Source organism: Periophthalmus magnuspinnatus, chromosome 19 (assembly GCF_009829125.3).
Source record: "Periophthalmus magnuspinnatus isolate fPerMag1 chromosome 19, fPerMag1.2.pri, whole genome shotgun sequence".
Lineage (NCBI taxonomy): Eukaryota > Metazoa > Chordata > Actinopteri > Gobiiformes > Gobiidae > Periophthalmus > Periophthalmus magnuspinnatus.
The window spans coordinates 22,841,640-22,859,927 of record NC_047144.1 but is presented as its reverse complement, the minus strand read 5'-3'; the positions used below and the strand labels follow the sequence as shown (position 1 = coordinate 22,859,927).

Genomic DNA, 18,288 nt, shown 5'->3' with positions numbered 1-18,288 from the left:
AAGTGTGGTGGAGTTTTTATTACAAGTCTTGTGTTGTCAGAAGTATCGGGAATCAGATACTAATCGATACTAAAACTAGTATCAACTAAATACTCATTTGAGCAGGAATCGATACTAAAAAGTCTCATTCACAGGACAGAAATGAACTGTTCCTGAATAACTTTAGAATGATCTAGAGCTGAATCAGAACAAATATAGTACACGTATAGAACTATAGTAGTAGTTGTAATACTGCAGTATTTACCATTTTGAAGTAGTAGTAGCAGCAGTATTGCAGTAGTACTAGTATCACAGTATTCTTACCAAGTTGAGGTTACTGTGGTAGTATCACAGTAGTAACCGTATTGAAGTAGTAGTAGCAATCGTATTTAAGTATTCTTACTACATTGAGGTTGTAGTTGCAGTAGTAGTATTGCAGTAGTAGTATTGCAGTAGTTACAGTAGTAGTAGTAGCAGCACTACAGTATTTAGCATGTTGAGGTTAGTCGACTCCTCGCTCCTGCTCATGGTCTGAGGAACCTAACAGACACTCACCACCTGCTCACAGCAAGACAGACCTACAGAGTGAGAGCGCCATCTACAGGAGAACTGCAGGGAGGTCAACCAGGTAACTATTGACTAAGGTAGACCTGGTTTAGTCCCTGGTTTAGTCCCTGGTTTAGTCCCTGGTTTAGTCCCTGGTTTAGTCCCTGGTTTAGTCCCTGGTTTAGTCCCTGGTTTAGTCCCTGGTTTAGTCCCTGGTTTAGTCCCTGGTTTAGTCCCTGGTTTAGTCCCTGGTTTAGTCCCTGGTTTAGTCCCTGGTTTAGTCCCTGGTTTAGAGAATAAAAAGATGAGACACCCACAGCTGAACATCTGAAGTATTTCACTCAGATAAACATTTAAAACATTTAATCATAAAGATGTTTGATTTGAGATTAAAAAAACAACAACAAAAAAACAATAAAAACAGTGATTTAAAACACATTTAAATGATCAGTGCACAGATAAAAAGACGGCGTTCTGATTCAAATACTGATACAAACGGATGGACATAAACGTAAAATAATGGCATATTAGACAGTGGTAAATCCTGATGTCACAGTTTGTGAGAGGTACAGCTCTGGTCCTGACTCCAAAACAGTCAAAACAGATTGTCCTTATGTAAACGGATCCTCATCTAGTCCTGGTCTAGCTCTGGTCCTAGTCTAGCTCTGGTCCTGGTCTAGCTCTGGTCCTGGTCTAGCGCTGGTCCTGGTCTAGCGCTGGTCCTGGTCTAGCGCTGGTCCTGGTCTAGCGCTGGTCCTGGTCTAGCGCTGGTCCTGGTCTAGCGCTGGTCCTGGTCTAGCGCTGGTCCCGCCCTGGTCCCGCCCTGGTCCCGCCCTGGTCCCGCCCTGGTCCCGCTCCCGCCCTGGTCTCAGTAGCTCTGCAGTAGTTTGAGGATGGAGGGAAACATCTTGTCCTTGGCATCCAGGCCCCAGATAAAGTCCAGGTGCTCCCACTCCTCCAGGTGCAAGTGGAAAACCAGGTTTGAGATCTGACAAACAAAAAAACGAAAATATAAGACACAAGAGACAAGCGTTAAACTATTAGGTGTAGGAGTTTAATAGACTGTATCGCTGTAACTGACAAAGATCTACAGAACGATCCCTGTGTTTCTGTGCCTGTTCTTCATGCAACAGAACAGAAACTGACACTAGAATAGTAGTATATGTAGTAATCATAGGTGGAGTTTGACTTTTGCGTAGGAAAACTTTTATCCATCGTGCCCGTAGACCAGGGATGGGCAAACTTTTTGACCCACGGGCCACAATGGATTCTAAAATCTGAATATATAAACAAACACAGCAGAAAAACTCACATTCAGTTTCATCAAGTGCCAAAATATCTACAACTTGTTGAGCTTTTTTTATTGCCAATGCATCAATTAACACAGCAGAAAAAGTAAAGTTCAGTTTAGCAAAGTGACGGCTGATATCGTTCTTTTTGAAAACCGCGACAGGTTCTTTGGCATATTAGACACACAACCTTTAATCGGACTTCAGTGACAAAAATATTTTGTTGTCCACTCCATATTAAACACTCGGCGCTCAGTATCCTACGGAGCATTATGGACATTTGCGAAATATAATATTAACGCGTGGCCACGAGATAATATCACGTTCCCACACGATATTATCTTGAGGGAACGAGTTAATTATCACGAGGGAACGAGATATTTTCTTGAGGGAATGAGATAATTATCGTGAGGGAACGACTTAATTAAGACATGCACAGATATACTCATCAAATGTCTTTTGCTTAGAATATAACCGTCCAAAGCGAGCGTCGCTAATATGTCATTGTAGTGCTTGTGAAAATAAATGTATAGAAATTATTATTACATATTTTTGACAAGCAGGTACAGCAGGCGACCTCTAGGCGGCGCACATGTGCTAGAAGTACAGGTAGAAAAGGAAGCATGGTAAAAAGAAGGGAAGAGAGGCTTGTATGCGATGGATCGGGACAGTCGGGACAGTCGGGACCTCAAAATCAAGCATTATTTTATGCTGGGGATGAGCTACAATGAAGATATCTGCACATGTCTTAAGTTGTTCCCTCATGATAATTATCTCATTCCCTCAAGAAAATATCTCGTTCCCTCGTGATAATTAAGTCGTTACCTCAATATATAATATTAGAGATAATATCTCTTGGCCACGCGTTATTATATTTCGCGAATGTCCTATGCGGGGCTCCGTAGTATCCACTTTTCTTTGATTAACTTTTTTCAGTCCTTCTGCCAAAATGAGCTTAAGAGACTAATAACGCAAACAAGGTTGATGTAGCTGAAGTGCTCCATCTTTTGGAGAAATGTTGGCATTACGAGGGAAAGGTAAATTGAACAAGATTTACTCTTACCCCCCCGCCATGGACTGTATATAACGGTTCAGTCATAAATCGTCTCGCACTCACACACTATGCACGATTATGGACTTCAGTGTGTTTTAAAACATGAGCTAAACTCGTACGGCTCAGACAGTCGGCGTCTCGGTCGTCTGTCCAGTACGAGGAGGTGCTGAGTCCCAGTGCTTTATGAAAAACACGCGAATGACGGGTTTGAGGAGAAGGTGCAGGTGGAGAGGAGAGGGTGGCTTTATATCACCATGACTGAGTGACAGACACACACTCCTGCTACGGCCAAAAGTTCATAAATACATGAGGATTCTGTCCCGTGCCGTGTAGAAGAGGTCCAGCACCGTGACGCCTGTGCTCAGGAGGAGGTGCACGACGTCTGGGCCTCCATCGAAGCCTAAACAGACTTTTGTCACTGCAGAAAAAACTATGATTTTTGCGCTTGAGGCCAAAAGAAGAGCAGTGTACCACAGCTGCAGCGTATGGAGGAATGGTATGTCTCATTTTGAGTCTAAATAATTTATGTATAACACACTTTGGACACTAATCAGGACACTAAGACGGTCCTAAACTGTGTGGAGGGACTGGATCTTTGTCAGAATTCTCAGATTACAGATTTGTTGACCTGGTTTAATGGTTAATATCTGTCATTACTCGGCCTATTCACATGAAACAAAAACTGTCAATGTCAATATGAGAAGTTTATGGAGCAAAGTTTGGAGATTTCTTTAAAAACAATGACTCCAGTAGCAGTATTAGTAGTACTAGTAGTAGTATTTGTAGTATTTGTAGTACTGACCTGTGGGATGAGCAGAGCCACATCTTTGGGATCGGCCAAAGTATCATGACCTCCAGTGAACAAAGCTGTGGGAACCTTCATCTTCCTCACATCATAGTCTGGAGGAGTAGACTGAGGAGGAGAGGGTCAGAGGAGCAGAGGGTCAGAGGAGGACAGGGTCAGAGGAGCAGAGGAGATGGTCAGAGGGCAGAGGAAGAGAGGAGGACAGGGTCAGAGGAGCAGAGGGTCAGAGGAGGTCAGACCTGGTTGTAGTGCTTCATGTTTTCTTTGTCTCCATAGTCGAAAGCACTGAGTTTCCCTCCTTTCACCGCCTGGAAAAGAAACAGGATGGGAGGGCATCTGACACACGGGGAGGGCATCTGACACACGGGGAGGGCATCTGACACACGGGGAGGGCATCTGACATACTGACCTGAGCCCAGTGCACCATGTTCTGCACTGAGGTTCCTGCAGGACAATGAGTGGTGTAGACCGGAGTCCGAGTCTGGAAGAAAAAACTGTTCAGAACCAGGACTAAACCGGGACTACACCGGGACCGAACCAGACCAACAGAGGTAGTAGTAGAAGCAGTAGTATTAGTACTAGTATTCTTACCATATTGAGGTTGTAGTAGTTGTAGCAGCAGTAGAAGTAGCAATAGTATGGGAGCATTACAGTACTTTTACCATGTTGACATTGTAGTATTAATACTATTGTAGTATTGTTTTACCATATTGAGGTTGTAGTAGTTGTAGCAGTAGTAGAAGTAGCAATAGTATGGGAGCACTACAGTACTTTGTAGGCATTGTAGTAGTAGTAGTAATATTTTTTTTACCATATTGAGGTTGTACTCGTTGAAGCCGCACAGCACAAAGAACAGGTTCCCGCAGAGGGCGCTGTGTTTGGTGCACACGTGTTCAGCAAACCACTCGATGTAGTGACTCTGAGGCAGAAAGGCCCGTCTCCCGAACACCTCCTGACAAAAACACAGCTCCGATTTAACACGGCAGTCGATTTTGTGAAATACGTCCTCTTTAAAAAAACATAACAATGCACAATGCATAAACTTATTGAAGTGAGTTCAAGTTTGAGTGCGTTAAAGTCAGACCCAGGTAACGAACTCTGGCAGAATGGACAGTTTGGTCATGGGACTCTGGGTGAACATCACCGTGGCGACCGGCGCCAACGCCACAAAGAGCTTGACTTTCGCCGCGATGGAGGGGAGGGAGGAGAACGCCATGAAACCTGCGGAAAACATGGATAACGTTACAGAAAATCCAAGCAAAGGTGCGAAGTGGGAGAAAAGAGGGAAGTGTCTGGGGAGTGGGAGCGCAGGAGGAGGTGTCTGGGGGAGAGGGCGGCTGACCGATAGTAGTCCCCTGGGAGTGTCCGATGTAGTAGAGCTGCTCTTGCTGTGTGACGTTGAGGATGTAGTTTATGACGGCAGGCAGGTCCTGTAGAGCCATCTCATCGTGACTGAAACACACGTTAAAGTTACATAATAATGCATTAAAAGGGCCTGTATTACTCTACGTTCTGATCTGTTCTAATGTTGTTTCCTCATCACAAACAGACCTGGAGTTGTGTTTTTTTGTTTCATTCTCACATGTGTAAACACACAAACGCTGCATATTTAGGCTGAGCTCTTCTCTCAAACACAAAACACTCTGTTCCACCTTGTGATGTCATCATGTGGTGATCATAGACTGTATAAAGTAGAGGACTAAGAGTCATAGTCATACTACCCAAAGTATCATAGCAACCAAAGAGCCAAAGAGCCTGATTTGTCTGTTATTAATGTATATACTTGGAGTAATGGACACAATAGTGAAATAAAAATACCAGGATCATGTAGAGCAGGTGAATATCAACTTTTTTTTGGTTTTGGAAACATTTGGTTTGCGTCACTGAAGGTCAAGTACTGGTCCTGCGCCGTGTCCTGGTCTGGTTTTGGGGTGTGTTTGGTTTTTGGGTGTGTTTTGTTTTGGGGTAAGTTTAGTTTTATGGTGCGTTTCGTTTTGGAGTAGGTTTGATTTTCGCCGGCGTTGGGTTTTGGGCATGTTTGATATAGGGTGTGTTTGGTTTTCGAGTGCGTTTGGTTTTGGGGTGCGTTTGTTTCAGATTGCGTTTGATTATCGTACCTGAGGACCCAGTGCTGCTCCTGCTCTGGGTACTGGTCTGGTTTTGAAATAGGTTTTGGGCATGTTTGATTTAGTGTGCGTTTGGTTTTGGGTGTGTTTGTTTATCGTACCTGAAGGCCCAGTACTGACCCTGCTCTGCTTTTGGGCATGTTTGGCTTTGGGGTACATTTGGTTTAGGGTGCGTTTGGATTTGGGTATTTGTTTGTTGTACCTGAAGGCCGAGTTCTGCTCCTGCGTCGGGTCATGCTCTGGTTTAGGGACAGGCTTTGGGTGTGTTTTGTTTTGGGTGCATTCAATTGTCACACCTGAAAGCCCAATACTGGTCCTGCTCTGGTCTGGTTTGTGTTTGGTTATTGTTGCATGTGGTTTTGGGTGCGTTTGTTTTACGTACCTGAAGGCCCAGTACTCGTTTTGCTTTGGGTCTAGGCTCGCGTGTTTTCTGGACCAGGTGTTGCCTCGGCTGTTGGACAACCAAACGTCAAACCCGCTCTGAGACAAAAAGAACCCCAGAGCCGAGTCTGGAGGGTTTGTGATCCAGTTACTCCCAGCAGCCAAGAGCCCGTGCTGCAAGAGGACAACTGCAAGAGAGGAAAACCAGGTCTGAACCAGGCCTGAACCAGGCCTGAACCAGGTCTGAACCAAGACTAAACAAGGACTAAACCAAGACTAAACAAGGACTAAACCAGGTCTGAAAGAGGCCTGAACCAGGCCTGAACCAGGCCTGAACCAGGCCTGAACCAGGCCTGAACCAGGCCTGAACCGAGAATGAAACATGTTTAAACCAGGACTAAACCAAGACTAAGCCGGATCTGAAGCGAGTATGAAACAAGTGTGAACCAGGACTAAACCGGAACTGAACCAGGTCTGAAATAGGGTTTGAACCAGAACTAAACCAGGACTGAACAAGGACTAAACCAGGACTAAACCAGGACTGAACAAGGTCTAAACCAGAACTGAACAAGGACTAAACCAGGTCTAATCCAGGTGTGAACCAGGTCTAAAACAGGTCTAAAACAAGTCCGATTCAGGGCTAAACCTGGACCTTGAATTGTTCAGATTAAAGTGCTGTGACTGGTCAGTATCGTGGCTCACCTCCAGTGCGCCCCCCGGTGGAGTGAGGGATGCGGTTCAGGGTGAGGATGTACCCGTCCTCCGTCTGCACCTCGTGTTCCTCCGACGGAAAACCCCACCTCCCTATGATCTCAGACTGAGACAAACGCACAACATGACTGTAATAACATTTTAAAAAGGGAGTTTTACACTTATGGAAGTTTCCTATTCATTTTTCCCATAGACTTTCCCAAAAATGTATTCTAAAAGTGTGAAAGCTCAGGGCTAATCAGGACAAATTCACACAAATCTGTTTCTGAGACTTTATAAACCGCTGAGTTATTAAAGCATTTCACAGAATCTTGTGTTTTAAATGTGCTTTTTGGGCTTAAAACAAACTGTTATGGATATTAGTTAGCATGTTAGCCTCTGCGACGCCCTTGAACGCTTAATATTTGAAATGTTTGAAAAGTCTACGGGAAAATTTACCACAGCAGACTGGGAAGGGGGCAGGACTGAAAATTCTGAATAGATTTTGTACCTGGAATAAAATTGAAGTAATATCCTGTATCTGGGGTTAGATTTACATTAACTAATATATTTTTACAGTAGTTAATTTAGGCTCAAAACGAAGGGGGAGGGTTCAGTCTTTACTGTTTAACACATTTACAGTCTAAACTTTGTGGTTGGAGACGTGCTCCAATAAAGTGCCTCAGGTCCTGTCACAAGACCCGGGTCCTGGTCCAGTCCTCGTCCCGGTTCTGGTCTGGACCTAATCTGGATTTGACTCGGTTCACCTCAAAAAACAGAAATATTCTTTGGAGAGAGATTCTATTTGGTTTGAGTGAATATAGATTAGACATGGACTGAAACAGGACTAAAACAGGACTAAAACAGGACTAAAACGGGACTGGGCCGGGACTGGGCCGGGACTGGGCCGGGACTGGGCCGGGACTGGGCCGGGACTGGGCCGGGACTGGGCCGGGACTGGGCCGGGACTGGGCCGGGACTGGGCCGGGACTGGGCCGGGACTCGGACTAAAACTAGGATTAAAACCAGGACAAAAACCAGGACTAAATCCAGGACTAAAACAGAACTAAAACAGAACTAAAATCAGGACTGATCCAGGACTAAAATCAGGACTGAACCAGGTCTAGAGCAGGACTGAACAGGACTCACAATGTTCATGTGGACTTCGGGGTCCAGAGGAGGGGCAGGTCTGATGCAGAGGCTCAGAGAGACACAGAGGAAGAACCAGGCCAGACTCAGGAGCTTCATCTCTGCAGCGAAGCACCGGGACAGTTATGAGCCTCTGATTATGACCTTTATACACGACACTGCAGCTGATCCACATTCCCTGGGACTGTGATGCTAACTGTGGGCACTGCTCTGTCTAAACTTCTGTTACTCAAATTACACTTTAATCTGAGCTTTGTTAAAACTTTTTAAAACTTCCTTGTCAACGTTTGCTAGCGTGCACTTTGTGTCACCGTGGTAGCTGCTGAACATTCCACCACAGACATGCATGTAGAACACCCTCAACATGATGTCACTGCAAAGGATCAATTATTAAAGACATGGATTTTAATAGAGCATCAGGGCAGAGATTAGTGCATCATTCACATAAAAATATGAAATCATGAGTCAGAGTCGCGTGAAATATCAAAGTTCAATTGATTCTAAAAATAAATATTGGTCAGTTTTTTGCAGAAGTGAAAGTTTAAAACCTTAAGTCTGTCACGGAGCGTCTGACAAAGGAAAAATTGAAATAAATTACAAGCTACTTAAGTGTTATAGTTAAGAGACAAAGAGTTTTCTGTCATAGTACGAGCAGCGTTTATGTTTTTAACCCTTTTCTCACCCAAGCGTGAATAGGAAAAAATAATAAATTCAGACATATCAATACAAAACTTCTCCTGTACTTTACTTTTATCAGTGCAAGAAAACAAATGTATTACAAGTTTTTCATCGTGTTAAGTTTTCATGTAAAACATAAGGTATTTTATGTTAAAACGGCCAATGGTGTGTCATTATTTTGCCTCATTTTGTTGTCACATTAGATACAAAAAATATAAAGAGGGGGTTTTAGATGTTTTATTCAGTATTTGAGTAAAATGAAGTTAACTCTCACATAAAAATTCAAGTTTTGCCTCATTTTTTTGGAGTTAAAACTTGAATAAATCAGAGTTGGAATTAGATATCAAAAAAATCCCTCTGTACAATTCATCACAATCGTTTTAAGTACAAGAATGTAAAGTTTGGTGTCTCTTGGTGCTACTTTAAGGGCTGATCCTTATGTCTACATGAGAAAAATGCATTAGAAGAAAACAGCCTTAGAAGTTAAAATGTCCCATATAAAATACATATTAAAACACCTTTTAATGCAGTGGATGATTGTGTTGTTTCCACGTGAAAGATTATATGGTAAGAGACCAAAAAGAGGAAAAAAATCCAGAAAAAATAAAGAAAAAAAATATGGTTTTGCTTGTAATGTGTCACCTTAAAAGAACTTAGTACAGATAAACTGTTTAAACACTGAGCACAGCCTCGTTTAAACCTGAGTCTGTCACGTTTTACATTGTTCCAGAGTCTGTCTTTACTTTAGAATAAAAAAAAAACTACACAGATTTCTCACTAAATTCTGCTAATCAAACAGTTTCATCTGAAATCACCTCATTATTATAACTTCGTCCTTACGCCACAGAACTCCATGTACTTTGGAGTTTTTTGGACTAAAATAAAAACTTTAACATTAATGACATGTCCTCACACACGAGTTATGCGTTTGTCCGGATTTACAGCGCAAATTTACACATTTTCATAAAGAATTTGTGCAAATAATCCGTGTATTATTGCCATATAGTGCTAGCGGTTTGTTTTGGACTTTTAATCTGACTTTAAAATCACTTTTAAACGTTATCTCCACGTGGCATCCCTTTAAATTTTAATCTAAATCCGCTCTAACTTTCTCTGGGCAGGTTATATACAGAGAAATCATATATTTGACAGAGATTAGAGTGTTTTTTTCTGTGTGAGAAACTCACCGGCGTCACTCCGCTCTTTGCCCTGTGACACGGATCAGGCAGGAACCCGGAACAAAATTGAAAAACCGCCGTGACGTCATGGCCTCCGCGCTCTGTGATTGGTCAAACTCTGGTGGACTGTAAAGCTGCTGTAGATCAGGTTTAGTATTTGGAAATGAAATGTGATAAAATAAAGAAACTACATTCATTTAAACTATTTAAAGTGATATTTCGTATGAGTTCATCACAGTAAAGGTTTTATTATAAAGTACATTGTGTGGAGACTTTAGCTCTTGACTCGTCCGGTGGTTTTAATGTGACAGTCCCGCAGGATCCTCGCGCGCTCCGGGGCTGTTTCACGGTGGGTCTCAGATCACCGAGTTCTCATAACCTCAGCGGGCACCGACCAGACCCGCCTCAGAACCAGCCCCAGAACCAGCCCCAGAACCAGCCCCAGAACCCCCCAAAAACCAGGTCTGACCCAGGACTAACCCCGCGCCTGGTTCGGCCCCACTTCCGTCCAGAATGCTGCGCGTGCTGATCGTCGGGGCCGGACTCACCGGGAGCCTTTGCGCATGCCTGTTGAAGCGCGCGCTGCAGAACCGCGTGCACATCCAGGTGTGGGACAAGGCCCGCGGGACAGGTGAGTGCGCGTGCGTGCGTGGGGACACAGGTGAGACGGACAGAGGGGGACAGGGGTCAGGTGAGGTGAACGAGGCACTGAGCAGTCTGCGCATGCGCAGCACATATGATGTAAATAGTTGCATGTTACTGGAGAGGGACTGTCCTGTTTTTGTGAGTCCAAACCTAAGACCAGTCCAGGTCCAGACCAGGTCCTGTGCACTGTTAGAATCCTTCATTGATAGTTTGCAGCTCATGTCATCAACATTCCCTAGGGGTGCGATGCTAACTGCAGACACTGCTCTGTCTAAAGCTTTCTTACTTGAGTTCAATTTAAATCTGAGGTGTCTTAATACTTTTTTGTCAGTGTTTGCTGATGTGTCATTGTGGTAACTGCTGGACATTCCACCATAGACATATACAGCTGAAACCAGACGTTTACATACACTATATAAAAAAGACGCATGCTTTTTTCACTGTCTGACATGAAATCAGACTAAACATTTCTTGTTTTAGTTCAATTAGGATTACCAACATTATTTCTATTTGGTAAATGCCAGAATAATGAGAGAAGGATTTTGTTAGGCATTTTTCCATGACTTTCTTCAAAGTCAGAAGTACATACATTTCATTAGTATTTGGTCCCATTGCCTTTTAAACTGTATGACTTGGGTCAAATGTTTTGGATTTCCTTCCACAAGCTTCTCACGATTGTTGACAGGAATTTTGGCCCATTCCTCCAAACAGAACTGGTGTAACTGACTCAAGTTTGTAGGATGCTTAGCTCGCACATGCCTTTTTAAGCCTGCCCATAAATTTTCAATAGAATTGATGTGATGGCCACTCCAAAACATTGATTTTGTTATCCTTAAGCCACTTTGTCACCAGTTTGACAGTATGCTTCAGGTCATTGTCCATCTGGAAGACACATTTGAGCCCAAGCTTTAACTTCCTGTCTGATTTCTTGAGATGTTCCTTCAGTATTTCCACATATTGTTCTTTCCTCATGATGCATCTATTTTGTGAAGTACATCAGTCCCTCCTGCAGCAAAACTGCCCCACAACATGATGCTGCCACCCCCATATTTCACAGCTGGGATGGTGTTCTCAGGCTTGCAAGCTTCCCCCTTTTTCCAAAGTTAACGATACTCATTATGACCAAACATGGCCAAGCCTCCAAAAATCTAAGTCTTCATCCCTGCATGAATTTGCAAACTGTAATCTGTTTTTGTTGTTTCTTTTGGAGAAATGTCTTCTTCTTGCAGAGTGTCCTTTCAGTCCATGTCGGTTCAGTCCTTGTTTCACTGTGGATAATGACACACTCTCACCAACTTCAGCAGCAGCTTCACAAGGTCTTTTGCTTTTGTTCTTGGGTTAATCTGCACATTTCAGACCAAAGCTCGTTCATCTCGGGGACAGAACTCGTCTCCTTCCTGAGCGGTGTGATGCTGGACAGTCTCATGGTGTTTATTGTTGCATATAATTGTTTGAACAGATGAACGTGGAACCATCAGCATCTGGAAGCTACACCAGAGGATGAATCAGACGTGTTCAAGTCCATAATTCTCTTCCTGATATTTTGGCTGATTTCTTTTGACTTTCCCATGATGTTGCACAAAGAAGCAGCGTGTTTCAGGTGTGTCTTCAGATACATCCACAGGTGTGTCTATAATTAACTCGTATTATTCTGGCATTTAGCAAATAGAAATTATTTAGTTAATCCTAACTGACCTAAAACAGGAAAAGTTTAGTCTAATTTTTTGTCAGACAGTGAGAAAAAAACATGTGTCTTTTTATATAGTGTATGTAAACGTCTGGTGTCAATACATTATTATTATTATTATTATTATTATTATTATTATTATTATTATTATTATTATTATTATGTCAAGTTACAGAACACAGTTTGTATTTTTGAGGAGAAGTGGGACATGCTCCAGTCCCTCTAAATCAGTTTTAAAGAGGAGAGAGTTTTATTCTGAGGAGAAGCATCAAGTCTCAGAGTTCAGGTCCAAGTCAAGTCCTGAGTCTTGGTCCATTTTATTAAGTCTCACTCCTCAAAATCCAGACTCAGGTCAGACTCGAGTCCAAGTCAAAACTTAAATGTTAAAAGTGGATCAGGATCTTCCTCAGGCTCCAGCTGCAGTGGGACAGAAAAAGACAAAATGAGGAATAATATTTGAATCATATCTCCTCTCTTTCTTTCCCTCTCTCCTTCTCTCTGGTTTCTCTCTCCCTCTCTCTCTTTCTCTCCTCTGGTCTGTTCTCTTTCCCTTCTGTTTCCTCCTCTCTTTTTTTCTTTCTCTCACTCTTTGTTTATCACCTCCTCTGCCTCTGGCCTGATCCTCCTGCTCTGTTTCCTCCTCTCCTCCCTTATTTCTCTCATTCTTTCTTTATCACCGCCTCTGTCTCTCCCCCCTCTCTCGCCCTCCTCCCCCTCTCCCCCTGTCCCCCTCCTCCCCCTCTCCCATTCTCCCGTTCCTTCCTCTCTCCCTCCTCCTGCCCTTCTCCCTCTCCACCTCCTCTCCCTTTCTCCTCCTCTACCCCCTCTCTTCCTGTCTTCCTCTCTCCCTCTCCCCCATCTCCCTCTCTTCCTCTTCCCTTCTCTTCCTCTCTCCCTCTCTCGCTCTCTCTCCCTCCCTCTCTCTGTTCCTCACTTCCTCTCTCCCCCCTCTTTTCCTGTCTTCCTCTCTCCCTCTCTTCCTCGCTCCCTCTCTTCCTCTCTCCCCTCGCTCCCTCTCTTCCTCTCCCCCTCTCTCCCCCTGCGCCCCCTCCCCCCCTCTCTCTCCCTCTCTCCTCTTCCTCCCCCCTCTTCTCCTCTCCCCTCTCCTCCTCTCCCCCTCTCCCCCTCTCTCCGCCTCCTCCTCTCCCCCCTCTCTCTCTCTCTCTCTCTCTCTCCCCCTCTCTCCCCCCCTCTCTCCCTCTCTCTCTCTCTCCTCCTCTCTCCCCCCCTCTCTCCCTCTCTCTCTCTCTCCCCCTCTCTCCCCCCCCTCTCTCCCTCTCTCTCTCTCCTCCTCTCCCCCTCCTCCTCTCCCCTCTCTCCCTCTCTCTCTCCCTCTCTCTCTCCTCCTCTCCCCCCCTCTCTCTCCCTCTCCTCCTCTCTCCCTCTCTCTCTCCCTCTCTCCTCCTCCTCCCCTCTCTCTCTCCCCCCCTCTCTCTCTTTAGGAGGCCGCATGTCGACGTCTCGTTTCTCAGAGTGCGTGGCCGCAGACATCGGGGCTCAGTACGTCACAGCCACAGAGTTTTACAAAAAGAAGCACCACAGGTCTGTCCACAGAAACATGTTCATTATTTTTACAAAAGTGAAACGTTAAGAAAATTACCTTTACTTAATAAATAATAAATTTGTGGGGCCTTGATTTGGATTTTAAAAACTGAAGATCCACAAAGGCAAATATCAGTTATCGGCCACAGTAGCAGGCCAAATATCGGATACCGGTATCAGCTCAAATAAATAAATAAATAAATAATAATAATAAAAAATAAATTAATTAATAAAATAAAATAAATAAAAACAAATAAATAAAATAAATAATTAAAAAATAAATAATAAAATAAAAAAGTAAAAAATAAAATAAAAAAAGTAAAAAAATATATAAATAAATAATAATTTAAAAAAAATAAAAAATACAATTTAAATAAATAAATAAATTGTGAGTTAACATGGAGCAGTGCCCAGAGCAGAGAGAGCAGACGGAGCGGTTTAGTGACAGATTTAAAGTAAAGATTGAGTTGTCGTAGTCTGTTTAAAAAGGGCACTTAGAGAATGGGCCAGTGCAAAAAATATCGGCATTGAGTCTCGGCATCGTCCTGTACGATACTGGAATCGATATATTGCCCGTCCCTTATTTATTCTACATTTACCGAGTGTTTGTATCTGTTCTCTCGTCGTCGCTCTAAACCAGGCCTATTCAACTTAAGATCAGATCTGGCTCAAATATTACAAAATGTCAAAATTTGGTTAGTTCTAGTTTAGACCTGGTTTAGACCTAGTGTAATTCTAACCCTAACCCTGGTTCAGACCCGGTTGGTACTAGTCTAGTCCTAGTTTGATGCTGGCTCAGTTCTGCATCGGCAATTTTGCGGAGCTGTGTTGGTAAAGCTCTCTACAAAATCTGGCCTTCAAGAACATTTAGTGGAATAGCCCTGGTGTAAACTGCTCCACCTGCTCCACCTGCTCCACCTGCTCCACCTTCTCTCATCTCTGCTTTCTGGTTCTGTTTCCCCTGTAGTCTGTACGAGGAGCTCATCTCCGCTGGCGTTCTGGTGCCCATGAGCTGCTCTGTGGAGGGTCTGCAGCAGAAGGACCAGTCTGAGAACTTCATAAGCCCCAAAGGAATCAGCCACATCGTCAAACACTTCCTCCAACAGTCAGGTACTCTCTCCTCCATCAGGTACTCTCTCTTCAACTGGCACTCTCCTCAAATTGTCTCTTGACCAGGATCCTAGCTCAGATCTGGTTCGTAGGGTTAAACCGGAGACACTGAAGGATGAATTTGCGCCACAACATAGATTCTCTGACATTTTTCAGGGCAGGACCAATCACAGAGCAGCGCTGAGGTTTGGGCGGAACCAAAGGTGAAGCGCCTAAACAAACCTAAACGGGTTCACATAAAAGTTACAGTAGTTTCCCTAAAATTGTATAATTTTAAAGATGATTCTAATTAGGGAATAATAGTCACATTTTATTTATTTTACAAATGTTCTAAAATAAACTTCTCATAACCAGATCTGTGTGTGTGTGTGTGTCCAGAGGCGGAGGTGCAGCTGCAGCGTCACGTGACCTCAGTGTCACGCCGCGGTGCGTTGTGGGAGGTGGAGTTCTCTGAGGGTCAGAGCGAGTCCTTCGACGCCGTTGTCCTGACGATGCCTGTGCCCCAAATCCTGCAGCTCCGAGGAGACGTCAGCCGCTGTGAGGAATAACACAAGACCTGGTTTAGTCCTGGTTTAGTCCTGGTTTAGTCCTGGTTTAGTCCTGGTTTAGTCCTGGTTTAGTCCTGGTTTAGTCCTGGTTTAGTCCTGGTATAGACCTGGTTCAATCCTAGTTTAAACCCTATTTCAGACCTGCTTTAATCCTGCTTTAGTCCTGCTTTAGTCTTGCTCTAGTCCTGCTTTAGTCCTTTTTTAGTCCAGCTTTAGTCTTACTTTAGTCCTGGTTCAGTCCTGTTTTAGTCCTGTTTTAATCCTGCTTTAGTCCTGCTTTAGTCCTGCTTTAGTCCTGCTTTAGTCCTGCTTTAGTCCTGCTTTAGTCCTGCTTTAGTCCTGTTTAGTCCTGTTTAGTCCTGTTTAGTCCTGCTTTAGTCCTGCTTTAGTCCTGCTTTAGTCCTGCTTTAGTCCTGCTTTAGTCCTGCTTTAGTCCCGGTTCAGTTGCTGAAACCTGCAGTGTGAGAACATGACCAGCAGAGAGCACTGTTTACCCACACTTTGACGAAATGAAATGAGATCATGACTCAGACCTGGACCAGGACTAAAGCAGGACTAAAGCAGGACTAAAGCAGGACTAGAGCAGGACTAGAGCAGGACTAGAGCAGGACTAGAGCAGGACTAGAGCAGGACTAGAGCAGGACTAGAGCAGGACTAGAGCAGGACTAAATCAGGACTAAATCAGGACTAAACCAGACTATTCCACTGCTGTATTATGTAACTGCTTCTACTACTACAACCACTTCTGTCCAGGGTTTTGACGTAAAGTCAAATCCCTGGACAGAAGTATCTTTATGAAAACGCATTTACTGCAGAGACGCCCACCACCACGACCCGGGCCTCCGTTTGGGAACCCCTGATGATGTCACAATGCTGCGCTCCGATTGGCTGAGAGTGAGGTGTGTGTGACGGAGCGATCTGATTGGATGAGACGAGACAGCACCCATTTCCTGTGGGTTTATTTTTAGATTCATCAACTCTCCCTCAAGACCAGAAATGAGATCTGAACAGGACTGATCCTGGGTTGAACCAGGACTGAACCAGGACTGAACCAGAACTGAACCACGACTAGGCCAGGACAGGACCAGGACCAGGACCAGGACAGGACCAGGACAGGACCAGGACGAGACCAGGACGAGACCAGGACGAGACCAGGACGAGACCAGGACGAGACCAGGACGAGACCAGGACGAGACCTGGACGAGACCAGGACGAGACCTGGACGAGACCTGGATCGGACCAGGACTAGACCAGGCCAGGACCAGAACAAGACCAGGACTAGACCAGGACTGAACATCTACTGGACCAAGGACTAGACCAGGACCAAGATCTGAGCCATGACTAGACCAGGGATATGACCCATATTTCCAGCTTCTAAAATCAAATCAGAATTAAATGTCACTTGCTCCCTCACTACTACAGTATTGCAACAATACATAGTAGTTGTAGTAGTAGTAGAAGTAAGTAAATACATGTCCACTTACTTTCCTATTGCACTTATGTCTGTTATAAATGCACAAAACACTTTAAATACAACTTCAGAGGGTCAATGAGAAGGAAGTAGTAGTAGTGATAGTAGCAGTAGTAGTAGCTGTAGTACTTCTAACTCTGACGTCTTGTCTGTGCACAGTACTGTCCGAGCAGCAGGTGGCGCTCCTCTCTCAGGTCCAGTACTCGTCCCGGTTCGCTCTGGTGCTGTTCTTCTCCAAAAACCCGGGTCTAGGCCTGGACTACGGCCTTAAGTACGTCTCCGACAACCACTGCATCAGATACATCTCTGTAGAGCACCAGAAACGCGGCACAGGTAAGTCCTGGTTTAGTCCTGGTTCACTCTTGGTTTAGTCCTGGTTCAGTCCTGGTTCAGTCTTGGTTCAGTCCTGGTTCAGTCCTGGTTTAGTCCTGGTTCACTCTTGGTTTAGTCCTGGTTTAGTCCTGGTTCAGTCCTGGTTCAGTCCTGGTTCAGTCCTGGTTTAGTCCTGGTTTAGTCCTGGTTCAGTCCTGGTTCAGTCCTGCTTTAGTCCTGCTTTAGTCCCGCTTTAGTCCCGCTTTAGTCCCGCTTTAGTCCTGCTTTAACCCAGACTTAGTCCTGGCTTAGTCCTGGTTCAGTCCTGGTTCAGTCCTGGTTCAATCCTGGTCCAATCCTGGTCCTGTCCTGGTCTTTCTCCTCAGACCTCTCAGACCTTGGTCCCAGTCTCGTGGTCCACACCAGCGTCTCGTTTGGGTCCAAATACGTGGACTCAGACCCGGCCCACGTCCAGACCCTGATCTTGGACGAGCTGCAGAGACTCCTCCCACAGCTGCCTCAGCCAATCAGCATCAAGACGCACAAGTGGAGGTTCTCCCAGGTCAGAACCTCCCCAGACGCTTCCTCCCTCACCCCAGACACCTCCCTCTCATACACATACAGTACATAATGACCTGATGTATTTTATTTTGTGGTTATCTCTTGATCTCCTGGGTGTGTTTGAGTCCTTCTGATCTTGTCTTTCACTTCTCCTTCCTCACGCCTCCTTCTTTCCCCCCCTTTCCTCCCCTCTTTCCTCTTCAGGTGCTCACCTCAGTTCCCGATTGTCCAGGTCACATGACGGTTTTGGATCAGCCGCTCCTCCTTTTGGGCGGAGATGCGTTCACTCACTCAAACTTCGATGGCTGCGCCGAGTCCGCCCTGAGCCTGCTGAGTTCGCTCACACAGAGACTGCCGCCGTCACACTGAGCGCGCGCCGACAACGCTCACACAAAAACTGTCCCGCTCTCCCACTCCCCAGACATGTCCCTCTGTCCCACCTGCCTCAGAGCACTACACCCGGGACTAAACGTGGTGCTACTCTTCAGTGTCTTTTTCTGCTAACACACATCTGAAATAAAGATTTATCCAAGTCTC

The 18,288-nt window shown here is 44.8% G+C and overlaps 2 protein-coding genes across 2 annotated transcripts; one reads left to right on the top strand and one right to left on the bottom strand.

Annotated features, from left to right (window-relative positions):
• Positions 1-846: 846 nt before the first annotated feature.
• lipf (lipase, gastric) lies at positions 847-9,948 on the bottom strand. Its single transcript, XM_033984889.2, has 11 exons — positions 9,885-9,948; positions 8,020-8,120; positions 6,883-6,997; positions 6,182-6,368; positions 5,016-5,125; positions 4,758-4,894; positions 4,485-4,625; positions 4,083-4,154; positions 3,913-3,981; positions 3,671-3,781; positions 847-1,513 (listed from the first exon to the last, which is right to left on the bottom strand). The coding sequence occupies exons 2-11, from the start codon at positions 8,116-8,118 to the stop codon at positions 1,394-1,396; spliced, it is 1,161 nt and encodes a 386-aa protein (XP_033840780.1). The 5' UTR covers positions 8,119-8,120; positions 9,885-9,948; the 3' UTR covers positions 847-1,393.
• Positions 9,949-10,201: 253 nt separating this feature from the next.
• On the top strand, positions 10,202-18,288 carry rnls (renalase, FAD-dependent amine oxidase). The gene is made up of 7 exons (XM_033984887.2): positions 10,202-10,506; positions 13,650-13,749; positions 14,717-14,859; positions 15,238-15,396; positions 17,038-17,211; positions 17,577-17,752; positions 17,956-18,288. Exons 1-7 carry the CDS (start codon positions 10,389-10,391, stop codon positions 18,118-18,120), a joined length of 1,035 nt encoding a protein of 344 aa, XP_033840778.1. The 5' UTR covers positions 10,202-10,388; the 3' UTR covers positions 18,121-18,288.

Coding starts and splice junctions, on each gene's coding strand:
- lipf (XM_033984889.2), bottom strand. CDS start 8,118: ATGAAGCTCCTGAGTCTGGCCTGGTTCTTCCTCTGTGTCTCTCTGAGC. Junction 6,998..8,019: donor CCGAAGTCCACATGAACATT/GTGAGTCCTGTT, acceptor CGTTTGTCTCAG/TCTGAGATCATAGGGAGGTG. Junction 1,514..3,670: donor TGGCTCTGCTCATCCCACAG/GTCAGTACTACA, acceptor TTTGTTTGTCAG/ATCTCAAACCTGGTTTTCCA.
- rnls (XM_033984887.2), top strand. CDS start 10,389: ATGCTGCGCGTGCTGATCGTCGGGGCCGGACTCACCGGGAGCCTTTGC. Junction 10,507..13,649: donor GGACAAGGCCCGCGGGACAG/GTGAGTGCGCGT, acceptor CTCTCTCTTTAG/GAGGCCGCATGTCGACGTCT. Junction 17,212..17,576: donor GCACCAGAAACGCGGCACAG/GTAAGTCCTGGT, acceptor CTTTCTCCTCAG/ACCTCTCAGACCTTGGTCCC.